Below are 16,411 nucleotides of genomic sequence, written 5' to 3'. Positions count from 1 at the left end.
GCAGTACGTAGCATGTTGTCTTTCAGAAACAGTCCAAAATTGGACTCGAGATTGCTGCTGTTTGGGCTCTCTTTCACACATTATCTCTTTACAGGACATTTGAAAAACAGTATTTCTAGAAGAACTGTGATGTAGCCTTCTTCAAACACAGTATCCCAGTCATTAACCCCTCTTTTCTTTCTCTTCTTGATTTCCAGTGTTTGGAAATGTTAGAATCTCTTTCTCATGTTGGATAAGTTAAGAGCTGAGACAGACTTGAAAATAGGAGGATGCATCAAACACTTGGATGTGAACTATTAGATCAAAATTAAATCTAAGGAAAAACTGCTACAATCACAAAAACTGACCCAGACATCTACTCTCCCATTGTCTTTCTTCATTTCCATTGTTAAGAGAACTGAATTATTTTAATGGATAAGAAATAGCTGAAGGAATCCTTTGCAACTGCTCTGACTTGTACCAATGGGCACACTAGCATTTACATAGAGAAAGCAGTTTTATCTGATCTCTGAATCTCTGAATTCCAAGAAACCAGCCTATTTTCTTAGTTTTTTAGGAAGAAGCAAGGAATGCTGTGAGTCCTCCTGTTTTTAAGATTGGATAGACCCTATGTAGCAGGTATATTATGTCGGTAGACCTGGTTGGGTTTTGCCAACAGAAGTGGCGACTCTGTAATATTGCTGTGTTGATGTCAGTGACATTTCCATGAACATCTGCCACTGAAGCTAATGGGCTCAAGTCTGTACTGCTAAGGACTTGTACTCTTCTGAACATGGTGGCTATGTCAGACTATCCAAGAGGAATAACCCCCAACCTATGCTTGCTGCTATACTAGAAATTTCCAGGGAAGCGTTAGGTTAATTTTCTGGTATGGACATAGGCAAAGAATTCACATTTTTGGAACCAGCAATAGCTGTTTTTAGAGCATGCAAGATTAGGTGAAGTTGAAAGGACTGAGTAAAATTTCAGAGTCAAAAAAGCCATGTTTTACATGCTTAATATCTCTCATCCTTCTGCCCCTCTGACCTTAGTATTCCTGTAGTATTTCCTTTATTAAAATCTGATGTCTGGATACTCCTACTGAAGAATACAGTATTTGGCTTACACTGTTATATGAACAATTTTGAGTAAGGTTCCAATCAGATAGGTGTTGGGTTTTTTTATCTGTCTCCATAGCTTGCACATTTCAGTCAAATATATTGATATAACAATTATGTAAGACTCTTGTATTCACTAGCTGCTAATTGTGACCTTGCTAACTATTGAAGCACAGGCAGCCAGATTTTTACTGCTGCTGTGTATTTTCATAGAATAGAACCATGGAATCATTGAGATTGGAAGGAACTTCTGGAGAATGTCTAGTCCAATCCCCCTGCTCAAGAAGTGTTGAGTAGAGCAGGTTGCAGAGGACCTTGTCCAGTCAAGTTTTAAATATCTCCAAGGATACAGACTCCACAGCCTCTCTGGACAACCTGTTCCAGTGTTCAACCACCCTCACAGTAAAAGTGTTTATTCTGAAGTTTAAATGGAATCTCCTGCATTACAGTTTTTGGCCATTGGCTCCCATCCTGTGACTAGGCACCGCTGAGGAGAGTCTGGCTCCATCCTTTCGAATCTCCTCATCAGCTATTTAAATACATTGATAAGATTCCCCCAGACCTTTCTCATCTCCAGGCTGAACAGCGCCAGCAACCTCAGCCTCTCCTCAAATGAGAGATGCTCCAGTCCCTTTGTGGCCTTTTGCTGAACTTGCTCCATACCTCTCTGGTATGCCTTTCTGGTAGCCCAGCACCAAACCCAGCACCATGCATGTGTCTCACTAGTGCTGAGAATCACCTGCCTGCACCTGCTGGCAACACTCAACCTAATGCAGCCCAGGAGGCTGTTTGGCCTTCTTTACTACAAAGGCACACCGCTAGCTTGTGTTCAACTTTTTGTCTATCAGGACTACCATCATGGAAGATGTTTCCTACAACACTATAGATGGACCTTATGTGATCTCCAGCTTATCATTTAAATAGCACCTAGCTGCTCTGAGCAGGTGAATGGGAGTGCCTGTGGCTCTCTATATGCTGCAAAAGAATCTTGAGCTTCCCACCTTTGAAGGTCATCAGAAAATTGCTTGGGAACAGACTAGGGCTACCTTGATTTAGATGGGCATCTCATGCAACTGTACTGAAGAAGTAGTAGCTCATATTTCAATGTGTAGATAGCTATGATCCTACTTCCTATCTAGCTGAAATGACATCTGTGGTATTGACAGGATTTCACACTGTCAGTGCTCACATGGCCAATCCATAATGTAAAACATATTCCTTAATCAGGGGAGTTTTGCGAAACTGGGGAAGTCTGTGAAAACTACAGAAAATAAGTGGGGAAGAAAAGYAGTTAGGGAAGAAAATAGTGAAAAATAATGAGGAAAAACAGGCATTAAATGTATACTGAAAGGGACTCAAAGGAGAACATGAAGGAGAAAACACAAGTGAATTAAGCAGGGAGTATTTACAGATATGAGTATTTGTTTTAATATTTTAATCGTACCCTGGAAGATGAACTAAATAATCCTGTAGTATTTGTTATTGCTGTTGGAGTGTGTATTGCTGCTGTTCAGATTTGCTCTGTGAATGTTGTTACCTGCAAGTGTCTTGCAAAGCTTGCGTCTACAGATGAGGAAAGACAACTTAAATGTTCATTTAGTATGCAGAAACAAGAAATTGTTTTTCATGCATAAGCAAAAGTACTTTTGAAACTAAATCTGAAGCGATTTGGCTCTTCTACTGAAGACTGAGTGCAAGCTAATGAACGGTGATGGAAATAAATAAACGATTTAGTACTTGCCTAAGAATTAAATTTATGGCTCAGTGGTAGTACTCAGAAAACGTTCTCCAGATCCTTATGGCTCAGGAAAGTTTGGCCAGGCTGAAAATGTTGTGTTTCTTGTCTTTCACTCTGTGTGTACACCAGTGGAAAAATGATTTTGTGTGTTTGTGTCTGAGCTCTGGAGGAATTTCCACTGAAGCTGTTAGAATAGTCTCTGTTTGTGCCAGGAATGTATCTGGCCCTAGACTTAATCAATGTCCCACTGCTATCTAATATATATTCCTTAAGTAAAAGGACTTAAACAGTGGACTTAAACAGTGTGTCATCTGTTCTTTTGGGTAACTTACATAGCCAGTCTTTGATATTACTGTGAAGTATCGATTGTAGGAAATTTCTTTGATGATAGTTTTCAATTTTACTTCTCTGTATAAATTACTACTTATAAACCATTGATATGGACTATAGTATATTCACTAGCCAAAATTGTTGCTTTTTCTCTAGTTTGATTTTAGTGGCTGATTAATATTTGTTGAACTCAAAGCCTCTTTTGAAAATAAGTTAGTAGTTCAAGTCATGTGTTCTAATGTGTCCCCTTCATACGTTCTCTGTTAAAAACAAGGCGTAACTGAAGATTCATAACACAGTGCTTTAATGTTTACTGTTCCAGAGCAATGTACACTTTCACTGAAGAGTTTAATTTATAGTAGAAAGAAAACCACTTAAATTTTCAGAAAGACAATAGTTTATAAAGCAGAAAATATTTTTGAGGTTTGGAGGTTCACCAGTACTTGTTTTCTTTATATTAATTTCTCTATCTTCCTCTGTTACTTTTTCCTACATTTTTTTAAAGCCTTTTGGAACATGAGGTTTTATGCAGAAGTAAACAACTTCCCAGTGGTGCTAGCTCACTCTTCTTTGATCCCAGTAACCTAAGCTTGCCTCAGTTGTCTTTTCCAGAGGCTTGATTTGAAGACTGAAAGGAATTGAGAGTCACACATTCACAGCTAATTTGCTCTGATCATAAATTATTCTCGTTATTGAACTCTTGTGCCTATTTTCTCATTTTAATTAGTTTATGGTTACCTTGCAGCACTTGATTCTTGTTTTGCCCCTTCCAACTAATTCAAAGCATATTCAGGATAGGGGAATTATTCTACTATTTTAAGTGTTGTTGAGGCTCCTCTCACAAGCAGCTCAGTCTTTCTAAAGTCACTGGAAGCCATTCACTGACTTTAAGCTCAGCTATAGCTCAAATTAGCCAACTTTACTTACACTAAGTAGTCCCTAAACCACAAGCTTTTGGAAGCTGAGAGAGTATTTTGGCAAAGTATTGCTATATTCTTGCTTTGCTCCCAAGCTCTTTGCTAAGCATCTGCTACTGAGTAGGCAGAGGGTGAGCTGGAGGGACCTAGTATGGCCATTCCTGTGTTTGAGGACAAATCCAATTATGGACTTTGGTGTCTAACACAGGACATAGTGGGATGTTTTAGACTGCAAACTGAAACCCTAATTTATAATCCAGAACAGTCATTTGGGTGGTTGCAAAAAAAGCCTGGAGGTGCCTGTACACCATATTTTCCTTTTTATTTTAGCTGTAAAATTTCCTGGAGTTGCTTCTTTAGGTGTGTCCAAAATTGTCTCAGTCTCAGCGGAAGAGCAACTCTGTCATATTTAAATCTGGTGGTGATTCAGAAACCAAGTCTTTCTGTGCCTGAGTCACTCAAGAGCTCAGACTAGCTTAGGTGCCTGGTCTATGTCCAATACAGGCTGTCAAGATCAGACTCCAGGCGAAATGCCGTTGTGCTACTGCTTTTGGTAAGGGAGGGAGGAAGGCAGACTTTGACTGCACAGTTTTTACATAGCTACGTAGTTGTTAAAATATTCATCTAGAAACTAGGAGAAATAACGTTGGTTTCTTCCTCAGCCCTGATACGTTGGCGCACGGATATAGGAGTGTGTGATTGAGTAGCTCAGCCACAAGGACACTCTTCCCTCAGGCCTGGAGTCCTGCTCTCTGCTTCTGTTCTTGGAAATACATGGTGTATAGGACACAAAGTTTTTGGAAATAAGGTCTGGATTCTGTTACAATGCCCCAGTGTTTACAAATTAGATATAGTAAGTCATTGTTTCTGTTTTATTTCTGGTCCAAAATGACCATAGTCCCTCAGGCTTCTGTAGGTCTAGTGTAGGTATTTTGTAGAAGAAATAACCCAGCCATATAAAACCCTGATTTCCTGATTCTCCTCGTAATTCTAGTGGTAAAAGCTGGAAAAAATGCAAAGGAGCTCTTGCAGAGTTTGTCATAGTACTAGAGCAGCTACGCACCAATAGATATTAGTATCTGTTGTTGAAAGACTGTGCACATAGTTGCCCAGAGGTGACTCTTACACTAAGAGAATAGGTTTTAAATTGATCGGCATACCCTGTAAACTGAGGGCCCGTCAGAGATCGTGCATGCAGCTTGACGGGTGCCAGGCTTCCACTTAAAAGCCCCTGAAGAGAAATGGTAGCACTTTTAGCACTCCACAGGGGAAAAGTGGACTATCCTGCAGGTTAGGAGAGTTGAGGCAGTCTGCAGTATTTAAACTATGAGCATACTGCTTTTAATTTTACATTTTTATTGATGTTAATTATTAACATCATGAATATTAACACAAAACTTTTCTCAATTTAATTTTTTATTAAAAACAATGAAAAGTCAGTGCAGGCATGGAGGAAAGCAGCACTGAAAGCTGTTTGGAGATAACAGCATGGAGCAGAAGGGAGCTGGGGATGCAGCTTAGGAAAAGCAGCAATAATGTATGTTTCTCAGCACTGGGATATGAAAGCTGATTTTAATAGGGTTCAATTTTACTTTTTTAAAAATAAAGCAGTAATGGAGAAAATCTTGCTAGAAAATATAGGTTCCTAAATGGTGGTTTACTGAACCTCTGAGGGCTCACAGGATTTAGGTAAGGTATTATAGTAAGTTATTTGGGTACATGATATAGGTCCTCCTTGCTTCCAGCAAGTTTTGTGTTAAAAGTTCAAAAAATTTATTAAAGATACTCCATATACTGCTTTTTCATATAGGTCTTTGCCTAAATGCTGCATGCTGCTTAGAGTAGTCAGGAAGAAGAAGGGCAGACTGTCCCCAGCATCACAGAAAGAACGGAATGGTTCTTGAGATAGCTTTCTTAGGTATTGCAAAAACATGAAAGATAACTGCATATAAATGGATTGTCTTCCCCCATCCTTCCATATATACATAGCAAAGGATCTGGATGTTGATACGTATTTTGTGCTCTTAACACCTTTGGGTTATTGTTCGGATTAATTATTAACAAATTAGAGCAGGTCACAATACTTAACGATAATTTTTGTCCCTTGGTTCCTGGAAGCCAGATCCCAGAGGGTGGTCTTCAGCCATATGAGTCTTCCAGTCTTGTGCACTTAGCTTAAGGGGTACATGTGTATATGATAGAAGCAGATGTTCTTCCTCACTTAACTAAATGGCAACTTTTTGAATTCATGTCTATATTTCACAGGGATTGCTCACCTTTACTGGGTGCACACACCAGTTCTATTTCTAGAACCACAGAATCACTTTTACTTTACAAATGTCAAAAATTAAGTCTTTTTTCTGTGGTTTGCAGAACTTCCCAGTTCCGGTTGGGTTGGGCATTTCAAGAATGAGGCTCTTTTTGTGTTTTGTGTCTGTGTTTGTTTTTTTTTTCTTGTGGTATTAAATTATGCTTTTCTGCTGGTGGAAAGTGATTTTTGTAAGGTCCACAGCTAGTAGTTACGGGAAAGGTTCTTGTTTGAATTTTCTGTAAAGAGTTCAGTCAATTCTAATGCTTTCCAAATTGGCTTGCCCTTTCCTAATCTATTCTGTGTAAAAGCTACTCATTATAATATATGAATGTGTGTTTACTCCTGAATAAATTAACAGGAGTTTTGCCAGCAGGCATGATCTAATGTGATTTTTTGTAATTAATAAAGAAATGGGATATCTAATGCATAATGGGTTGCATACTGAGCAACATTAGATTAACAAGGAATCAAAGAACTGTGTATCCTGCTGATGATAGAGAAAATCAAAGGTGTCGACAGATTCACTCTCTTCATCACAAACAAAAAAAGACCTTGAAGGTTGTTTATTTGAATAGGGAGACCATAAATTTACCACACTGATACTAGCAAACAATAGTCCTGGCTTTTGTTTTTTTAAAAAATATCATGTGCAATACAAAGGAAGTCCGTTATTACATGTCTTAATATTTTTATATATAGCTGCAGATAATATATAATTTTGTATGGCCAGGAGATAGGTTGACAAATGTGTATACAACAAGTAATGTGGATTTATAGGCTACCTACTAAAGGTTTACATTTATCCTTAATTTACTATGTGAGTCCTGTCGAATCCTTCCTGAGAGCACTAAAAATGGTCGTCTTGCATTTTACAGTACGTTTTAAAAGTGGTGTAATGTGATTTGTGCCTGAATTTATATTTCAGAGGGGAATTCAAGTTATTACTATTTCCTCCTATTAAAATCATCAGGTCTTGAATATGTTCAGCTGAAAAACAGGACTGTCTAACAGTCTTTTACCCAGGACTGGTAAGGAATCAATATAGTTCCCATCAGTAGAGTAAATTACTTACTGAACCACTTCCAGTAATCATGATGCACAATTTCTTGTTAACCCCTTCCCTTCTCTGGACAGAACCATTATTGTCTTAGAATAAAATTATTTCAGAATACATCTATAACTCTTTGGACTCCAGAGTAATTAATTCAAAGTGTGATAACTCAGTTTGCTCTATGTGAGAATGTGTGGTGCTCCCGGCTAGGTAGTACAAGATGAAATACTTTTATGAAAAGATGTGGCTGAGTCCAAGAGCAGGAATTGCTGGCTACCTTTGTTTATGGGAGAAGTTGGGAGTCAGGAGGTTCTCACCTCTGGAGCAGGATTTTTGTCTTTAGTRTGACTTTTCAAGATACTTAGACAGTTCTGGGATGTCTGGCTAGAGGAAAGTGTCTAGTGGGGAAGGAGTAGGGGTGCACTACTGATTTTAAGCTGTTCTTATATTTTAAAAAATATGATCTCTAAAATTAATATATTAGCCCCACACTCTAGCAGTTGACTGTCTTTCAGTATTTTACATGAATTCACCATTATCACAGGCTTGTTGATTTCTTTCAGTAGCATAAATCCAACAGCTCTGTGACTACATTCTTGACCCTGCCCAGCAGAATGTAGCAGCACCTAAGGTAATGATAACTGCAGATGAGAAGCAGGAAATTGCTAGCTGGGAAAGATGCTTGGGAAAAGCCAGGTGAAACCAAGAGTGCAACCGAACGATCTCCTAAGGTGCTTCATTTTCAGAGACCATTGAGGAGTAGAAGATATATTAGCTCACAGGGTTTAGTCCAGAATTAAAGTAAGATATAATAATGGTAAAGCAATGACAGCCTACTGTGTGGAGGGAATTGGGAAGGGCAAGGGCAAGGTGAGAGGAAATTACCCCAAACTAAGTAATTTGAGTTAAATAGCTTCACACATTTATTACTGACCACTTAATAGAGTTGGTCAGAAACAGATAATTTCAGAAGCAAAGTCTTACTTTTGCTGTTGCTAATTTTGAATTTGAAAATGCAGCTAAATTAATGATGTATTGAATTACTTTTCTTTCATGTTGTGTTCGTGTGTCTACTTCAGAAGGATAGAGGAAGATCAGAAAGGTGTTAGAGAAGAGTTGAGACTTGAGAGGGATTTTAAAGAAATTAACTGGTTTTATTGTAGACTTACTGGCAGTAGTAACAGTAGTCATCACTTCCTTTTGTCAAAAGTGTAAACAGACATGACGTGAAGAGAAAGGATGTAAGTAATATTCAGAAAGTGCCATTGTTTACATAGCTGCTTTGTTGAGTTTAACTAGACATTAATTAACCAATATGACAATATGTTTTCTTGCAAAAAAATTACTGTAGAATTGGCCTCATACCGCTCCAACAAATCATGAATGATAAAAAGCAATAAAGTCATTTTATTCTAGATTGATGATGTTATTAAATAAAGGCGAGTCCAAAGCTGTTTTGGTTTATGAAAGAGACTGAAGTGCCTTCCTGTGCTTTGCACTGGAGGAACTTTGGTGCCATAGGTATCTCCCATTCCTGTGACTTTCCAGAAAGTAATTCCTATAGCTCCGTGGAGGTTTGCTGCATTTGCTAGCAAGATGAGAAAGCACAAGATTACTGGCACTGGTGTTAGAGAACTTCCAGAACTGAAGATCTCTGATACTCGTCCGGGTTAAATAGGCTTTGTTCTTTCTGTTCCCTATCATTAGAAACTGTTGTTCCCTCACTTTACCTGAAACAGTACCCCTTATGTCTCTTATTTAGCAGTTCATGGTCTCTGTGTGAGTCCTCAGTTGAGAGCTGTTCGTTGTATCAAGAGTAAAAATATCAGGGGTCTGATCACAGTTTTGGAAACTAGTGGTCCTTTGCCTATGCYGGCAGCTGCTATTGTAACAGGTAGATCAGTAAAATGTTTATTGCTATGGTGAGTCCAATCAAAAATGAATCCATTTTTACTTTTGAAGCAAGCGAGTCTTCCCTGATTAGGGAGATAATAGGTAGCTAAAGCAGAGCAAAGATGGTAATGAAAGCTGCAGTTTGCCTGCTGCCTGCACCAGTCTTAGATAGGGCTACAGCAGGTATTGAGACAAGCCGGATCTAACTGCCTTTCAAGAAAAACTATAGGTTTGCCAAGGCATTCATGACCAAATGACTGATGTGTCCGGTTTGACTAGTGATGAGACCGACATGCAAAAGAGAGACATGCTCTTTAATTCTGATGTAGGAAAAATGTAAGACTGCAGAAGATCTCTAGGTTATCAAGAACAGCCCTATGAGGTCATGTCAAGTTTCTCCTGAAAATTCAGTTGATTTCTGTTTTTTGCTACCTCTTCAATTGTATTCCTATCTATTTGTTCTCACTAACTTTGTTCTTTAATAGCTCTTCTCTTTCCCTTGTGCTCATCTCCCTCAACTGCCATCATGAGGTCATTCTCATTCTGCAGTTGACTTACTACATTTTTCTTAGCTCCTCTCATAAAATAAGTTTACCATTCCTCACTATGAAGTCATAGCCTCTCTCTGTGCCTGTTCTTACTTGAGTTCAAGAATAGCACCTGACCAATGATATCAGTGTGTCTCTCTCTCATGGAAGTCTCTTCTTTGATAAGTCCTTGGACATTTGTTTTTAAGTACTGAAGTGAGGAGAAACAACCATCCACCTGTATGGGCAGGAGAAAAGCTGTGATCAGACTATTTCAAGTAGAAAAACCCAGTGAGTTAGAAATATTAATATGTCTTATTAATATGTCTACAAAACTAAAAAGACAAATATGGAAGCAATATGTTTGAAATTATTCTACCCAAAAACTAGTTAAGGATGTTATTATCAATTATGTAAGAATATTCTATTGTGTCAACAAAAAAACAATTTAAAATGGTGTTTGTAGCTCGTGAATATTTTTTCAAGTTTTCAGCTTGAATAGTTTAAGATCTTAGTGAATCTGTTCTTGCTTTTCTCAGTTTGTCAGCTGAGTCCATCTGGAAATATGATTAAGAGATATATGATTGAGTTTTACAAAATCATGGAAGCAACTGATAAGCTGAATGTGGAATTGCTCACCAAATATTGGAATGGAAGAACTAGGAAGCACTCCATACAATTAAGTAAGAGATCAATATAAAATGGATAAAAATGGGCAGTGAGCTTCTAGAACAGGAGATTGCAGAGGTAGACAGTATCAGCAGGATCAAAAAGACAAATTTGTAGACATGGAGACAATAAGGGGATGCTAAAACGGATACACTGTCTAATATCCCTAGAATAATGTTTTAGATGCTGAGACAGTACATCAGTCCCTTTCAGAAGTAGTCTTCCCGGGAGTCTTCCTAAATACATCTCCCACTGTCACTTTGAATACAGACCTGGATGGGCTGTTAGTCTGGCCCAATAGAACGTTTTTAATGTCCATGTCCATTCTTCAGTTAGATCCTATACGCCATGATAAGTATACTGAATATCTTGTCTTGATATTCAGGTATGCCTATCATGTTGTACTCAAGAGACAAGATCACTTTTCCCAGCCATATTTCACAAATGCATCACTTTCTCCTACTAGTGATTTGTCATCTTCATCAACTCTAAATTAGTGGTAGTTTCTTTACTTCAAAGTTTTGTATGAGACTAACCTGTTACTATCTACTCTCATTTCCTTTCATTTCTTCAATTCTTGCACACTTCTAATAAATCCTTTTTGTATTTATTTATTCATCTCCATTGCATTCTAGCGTGCTATCCCTCTAGATATCTATGGACTGGCAGTCAATTTGGCTTCACAGGCTTGGAAAAAAGACAAGCAGTAGGCTGTGACAACAGGGGGAGGTATGAGCGTTTTTGAGTGGGTACAACAGACCCTGCCACATTTCTTGCTCTAGGGCCAATGCCAACCTCAGTGGACCAATGCTTATGCTCATATTAATGTTCTATGGCATGTGCTGTTTCTCCATCCATTCAAATTTTCTTCTAATCTCAGCTTGATCAAATGAGATCTGGAACAGCTAAGTGATATTAGAAAAAAATTAGGCCGTCAATCCATTATTAAGCTGGAATGTATTTTATATTCTATCTCTGCCCTCGGGGTGTCTCAGCACATTCCATGACTGATCTTTTCTGAGTATTAAAGGGCTGGGTTGTAGGTGCTAAAAGATACATGTAGATACTGACTGAGATCTTTTTGAAAAAGTTATTTTCCTGCCTCACAGTAAACTAGAACTAGCACAGTTTGTGAATGTCCTGCTATCTACTGTTGATTTTTATGGTTCTTTTTGTCAAGATGCTTTTGAAAAAAATCTGCTAGCTTTTTTTATGTATACAGCTGCTACTTCTGTGTATATAGCAGCCTTTAAAGAGGTAGCACCAGTTCTTTAATGTTGGCGATTTTTAATGAGAGATGAGTAAAGTTCCTTTATTTGCGTCATAGGAAAGATCAGAGTGCACTGTTTGAGAACTTTATGTTTGTTATGTGCTCTACACTGGATAATGTGTCCTCTACAACATACTCTGAAAATTAAAAATCTATTCCCAATTTTTACTGTATACCCGTCTTTTTGTTTTATCCCTGATGCTTGCTGGAATGACTGTCTTTTGTGTATGCTTCCTAATTTCCTTCATTAATATCTTTTTCAATAGATTTTAATCTTGAGATCCTTTATGAAACCTTATTTCTGAGGAGGCTGAGTCATAGAATCAGAATTACAAGACAGTTGAGTTTAGAAGGCAACTCTGTAGGTTGTCTAGCCTGACTCCTATGCTCTAAGCAGGGTCTACTAGAGCAGATTGCTCAGAGCTGTGTCCAGTTGACTTCTGAACAACTCAGAAGGTGGAGACTCCACAGCCTCTCTGCACAATCTGTTCCAGTGTTCAGTAACCCTTACAGTCTTTAGTAACAAATGCTAACTCTTTCTGATATATGCAGTAAAGAAAGCAAGTYATTGAAGCATCTGAAATCACTAGCTGGTTGTGAAAATCTTGTCTTTAGTAACTATCTCTCTTTGGTGATTGTGATCTGTGCATTAGCTATATCTTTTCAAAGGTGAAAGCATGACTTAGTACCATAACAATAAATTATTCCAGTTCTGACTTGGATGTTCTTGTTTTGATGGTTGAGGGGAAAGAGAGCATGCGAAGGACTGAATTTTCTTAGTTCAGGTCACTTACTGCATTCTCGAAGTGCCATCTTTTGCCTTTGGATGTTTGCCTTCTTGCCTCATCACTGCCTTAACATGTCATACTGGATTTGGTGCAAAAAAGAGTTAATTTAAATCAATTTGTAAAAGCTACTGCAAATAGTACGAGTATTTTTTTCCCAATAGTATTGTGCTTTGAGCCAAATCTGTGGAAGAACTGGCATGCCAGGAGTTGAAAAGAGATATGTCCGTGTTGTGTGCGCTCAATGTCCAGAGGGTTAGGGTAGCAAATCTACCTGAATCTATCTGAATCTATCTGAATATGAAATAAAGAAGTACCCAGAAGAAATAGAGTAGTGGCTAAACCCTTGGCCAAAAGGAGGTGGAGGGAGCTGGATGAGATGCATAGCCTCTCTGTCCTGTCATATTAATGTTGCTGAGTCCCTGCCCTAAGATGACATGCATGCTGGCAGTCTTTAAACTGATGACTTGTTTACTTTTTGCTTGCTTTCAGTTGCTAGATTGACATTACAGGCCATATTCTTAGACTGCTGTACATCCTTTGTAAATTGCTTTGAGATGTTTTAGTGTGATAAGACGATATAAAAATTGAAGTCATTATTACTATCTCTACCACCAGGGGAATTGGACAGCTGGCATTGATTTGTAAGAGAATAATTTCTGTATTTCGATATTACATTAACCCATAGAATTCCTCTTGTTTAGGACTACAAAGAAAGTTTTCTTAATCAGAAGGTCATATTCCTTAGCATAAAGGAGTGCTTGAGAAACATGGGAAGGCAGAAAATGTATGAACACTGCCGTTTTCTTATCTGACCAATAAATCTTATTTTTTTAATAGTGATATCTCAGTTTTATATTTGCATCATACCAGGATTCCAACCACGAACCACTTTAAAGAATTGACCTGCTTATGAGTTAAATCTAGTAGTTAGTGATGAAGATACAGCTAACTATTGGGTTTGGGGCAAATACTCCTTTAAATCATTAGCATTTGATTTATCTTTAATTCTTTAATTAAAGTAATCATAAAAATTCTGTATCCATATAGCTGTTTTGTAAGAAAAGAAATTGAGTAAAGGCCTTATCTTGCTGTGTTGAGTAATACTTTATTATGAGCTAAATTGCACCATTCATCCAAAAGCCACAGTAATGGGTAGCACAGACGCTGTTGTGTTGTTGCAGAGGGAGTAACTACTCTTTACTATCCTATTCTGGTGTCAGAATAAAACTTGAGAAATCAAAGAAGGGATTTTTAATAATTAAAAGAACTGGAAGTCAAAACTAGAAGAGGTAAAAAGTTCAGTGTATTTAAAAAAAAGAATCAAGGTGACATTTTTGCAGGTAGTATCCATGTAGCTCCAGTGTGCTTTGCCAGTATTGACCAGGGCACCTTTAGATAGGCAAATACATATACTGCAAGGTTCAGTGGAGGGCCTCAGGACACAGGTCCCTATAGTAGCTTACAACACCTCTGAAGACCAAAAAAAATAAATTTTGTTGCTCTGCGTTATGCTTTGGTTCTCTGCTTGGTCCAAATTCTTTGTTAGTGTTGGCTCAGCAAATGTAGTGCTTTCTTCCTGTTTGCTTATAGCATAGTGGTGCCCAAAAGATGGAGTCACAGTTCCACTAGTAGCATCTGGAGAGTTTGGATTGTTTGGTTTTGTAACATGTCTTCTACAATGTCTGTGGGACCAAAGTTCAACGTTCTCCTAATGGAAAACATAAATGATGAACTGGGAGTGATTGCCTGCAAGGCTTTTACACTCTTTAAGAACAAGCTGGGCAGACATCTTTTTCAGGACTCGTTTAGATAAAACTGATCCTACCTGGGGCCAGAGAAGGGAAACCTGGATCTTTTTTCTGTTCTTCTGTGATAGTTGACTGTTCAGAAGGATTTAGAAGGCTGTTTCACAGACCCCTCCTGAGAAATGTCATCCTCAAAGTATCTAAAATTGATTAAATTGGTCACATTCACTTCACTGGTAATTTATGGAGAGTAATTTAAATGATGAAAATAATAGATGTGAAGAGCCATTTTAGACCTGGGCAAATAGGAGACTTATGGGGGTATTCTACCTGTGGGAGACGAGATGCCACTCCTGAAGGGCATGTATTGTATTTATCTACCAGGCTATGGGAATGTATAAATACCATTGTCATCTAAAATGGCACAAGTCACCTATTTTACATGCTTAAATGGCTCACAGAGCATCAAAATAAAATACAACTTCAACAGAAAAAGAAAAAGTAGAACACGGATCTCTGATTGTAAGAAGTTATCTAGCTGATGAAACAATATCCTTTCAGATTGAAGTATTTCAAGGCTAAAGATTTTTGCTGTGGCAAATCAACCGGTCAGAGTGAGACTATTGCATTTATGGAAATCCTTGGGTGATTTTTCTTTTTACCTTTTTCATCTAGGCCGTGCTTTGCTGAGGCTCACTGACAAAAAGCTTGAACGAATGGGCATTGCCCAGGAAAGCCTGAGACAGCACATTCTGCAGCAAGTCCTTCAGCTGAAGGTGAGAGAAGAAGTCCGAAACCTCCAGTTGCTTACACAAGGTATGAAAAATAATTTTCATGTGGGCAGCTATTTGGATCAGGTAGGAGAAGTTTGCCTGAGGGCATAAAAGATGACTTGGCATTTTCCCACAAGAAATGATGTGTGAATATGTCTCACAGATTCCACATCCAAGTTGGGAACAGAAGGTAAAATAATGCATAAATAAATAAGTATATTCAGTTGCCTGTTTTGCACGATAAGTAGGCTCCATCTTCAGCTTGGTGGTAGCCTTACTCAAATGCCTGCTTACTAACATGAACATAATAACATACAAAGGGGACTATCAGACAATGTACTGTCTTTATAGACATTATGCATTTTGCATTAGTTGTTTACTTTCAGTGTTAAATAAAAAAAGTAATTTCTGTAACTTATTTTATGGTAAGAGCTGTCAGTGGAAAATTACCTGTTGGACTCTGCTTTTTGCAGATGGCTGATTCCTTTTTCATGTTGGAAGAATTTTATTGACTTGAATAGAGTTGTTTCTAATTTATGTTGATAAGAAAGAGCAAAATTGGGCTCAATATGGAAATCCTGATTAGAAGACAGGGAAGAAGGAGTAGCAGAAAAGCTTGTATATATTTTCCAAATACAGTTAAGACATTTTATAATGGATTATTATATAATCATTATTATGTAATGAATTATTAGTTCTCTAATAAGTTTTTTCACTGCTCTGGTAACAGAACAGAAACAGTCATTGTGATGGCACTATAAAGTAAACTTTAGATATCTTCCAATATATATCTGCAGTGATTTCTCTCTGTTTAGCCTTGTTTCTTAGTCCAGCAAGATCACATAAACCACACACTTCTGCGTTTCACAGAGCCCTCCACACTTCTGCGTTGTTTTGGTTCAGTGCCCATTATATGTCACATCATATGAAAAAAACAAAGCTCTTTAGTACATGCAGTATATTTTTAACAAAATGTCCTTCACACATGACATTATGTTCCTGATGAAGCATTGCTTACTGTGTTCGGGGATCAACTCCCTGATTAGTTTGAGTAAGCTGTTTTTATCTGTCTCAACTGAATTGTTCTTTCAGACTTGGTTTCATGTGGATTCTGATGAGGATAGGATATAGCTGTAGGGCTCCTTCATATCACCAGAATCTGAGAATGTGACTTCACCTTATCTTCTGTCACGTCCCAATGTATGTGTTGCAGCACTCCTTTACTAGAGGTATAGAGAGCTCTGCTTTTTCTCTTCATCCATTATTCCTACATCCTTCTGTCTCATATTAGCTTGTTTCTGT

The 16,411-nt window shown here is 38.0% G+C and overlaps 1 protein-coding gene across 1 annotated transcript in view; it reads left to right on the top strand.

Moving 5' to 3' along the window:
- SAMD12 (sterile alpha motif domain containing 12) overlaps positions 1-16,411 on the top strand; it is an 89,022-nt gene that overhangs the window by 53,149 nt on the left and 19,462 nt on the right. Inside the window, exon 4 of the mRNA XM_085299565.1 lies at positions 15,012-15,152. Within this exon, the coding sequence (XP_085155691.1) occupies positions 15,012-15,152 (141 nt within the window). The remainder of the gene's footprint in view (positions 1-15,011; positions 15,153-16,411) is intronic.

This window comes from Rhea americana, unplaced genomic scaffold (assembly GCF_003343005.1).
Source record: "Rhea americana isolate MKP2758 unplaced genomic scaffold, rheAme1 scaffold_0, whole genome shotgun sequence".
NCBI classification, from domain to species: Eukaryota; Metazoa; Chordata; class Aves; order Rheiformes; family Rheidae; genus Rhea; species Rhea americana.
The sequence above is the reverse complement of the archived record's forward strand: the minus strand, read 5'-3'. Positions and strand labels throughout refer to the sequence as shown.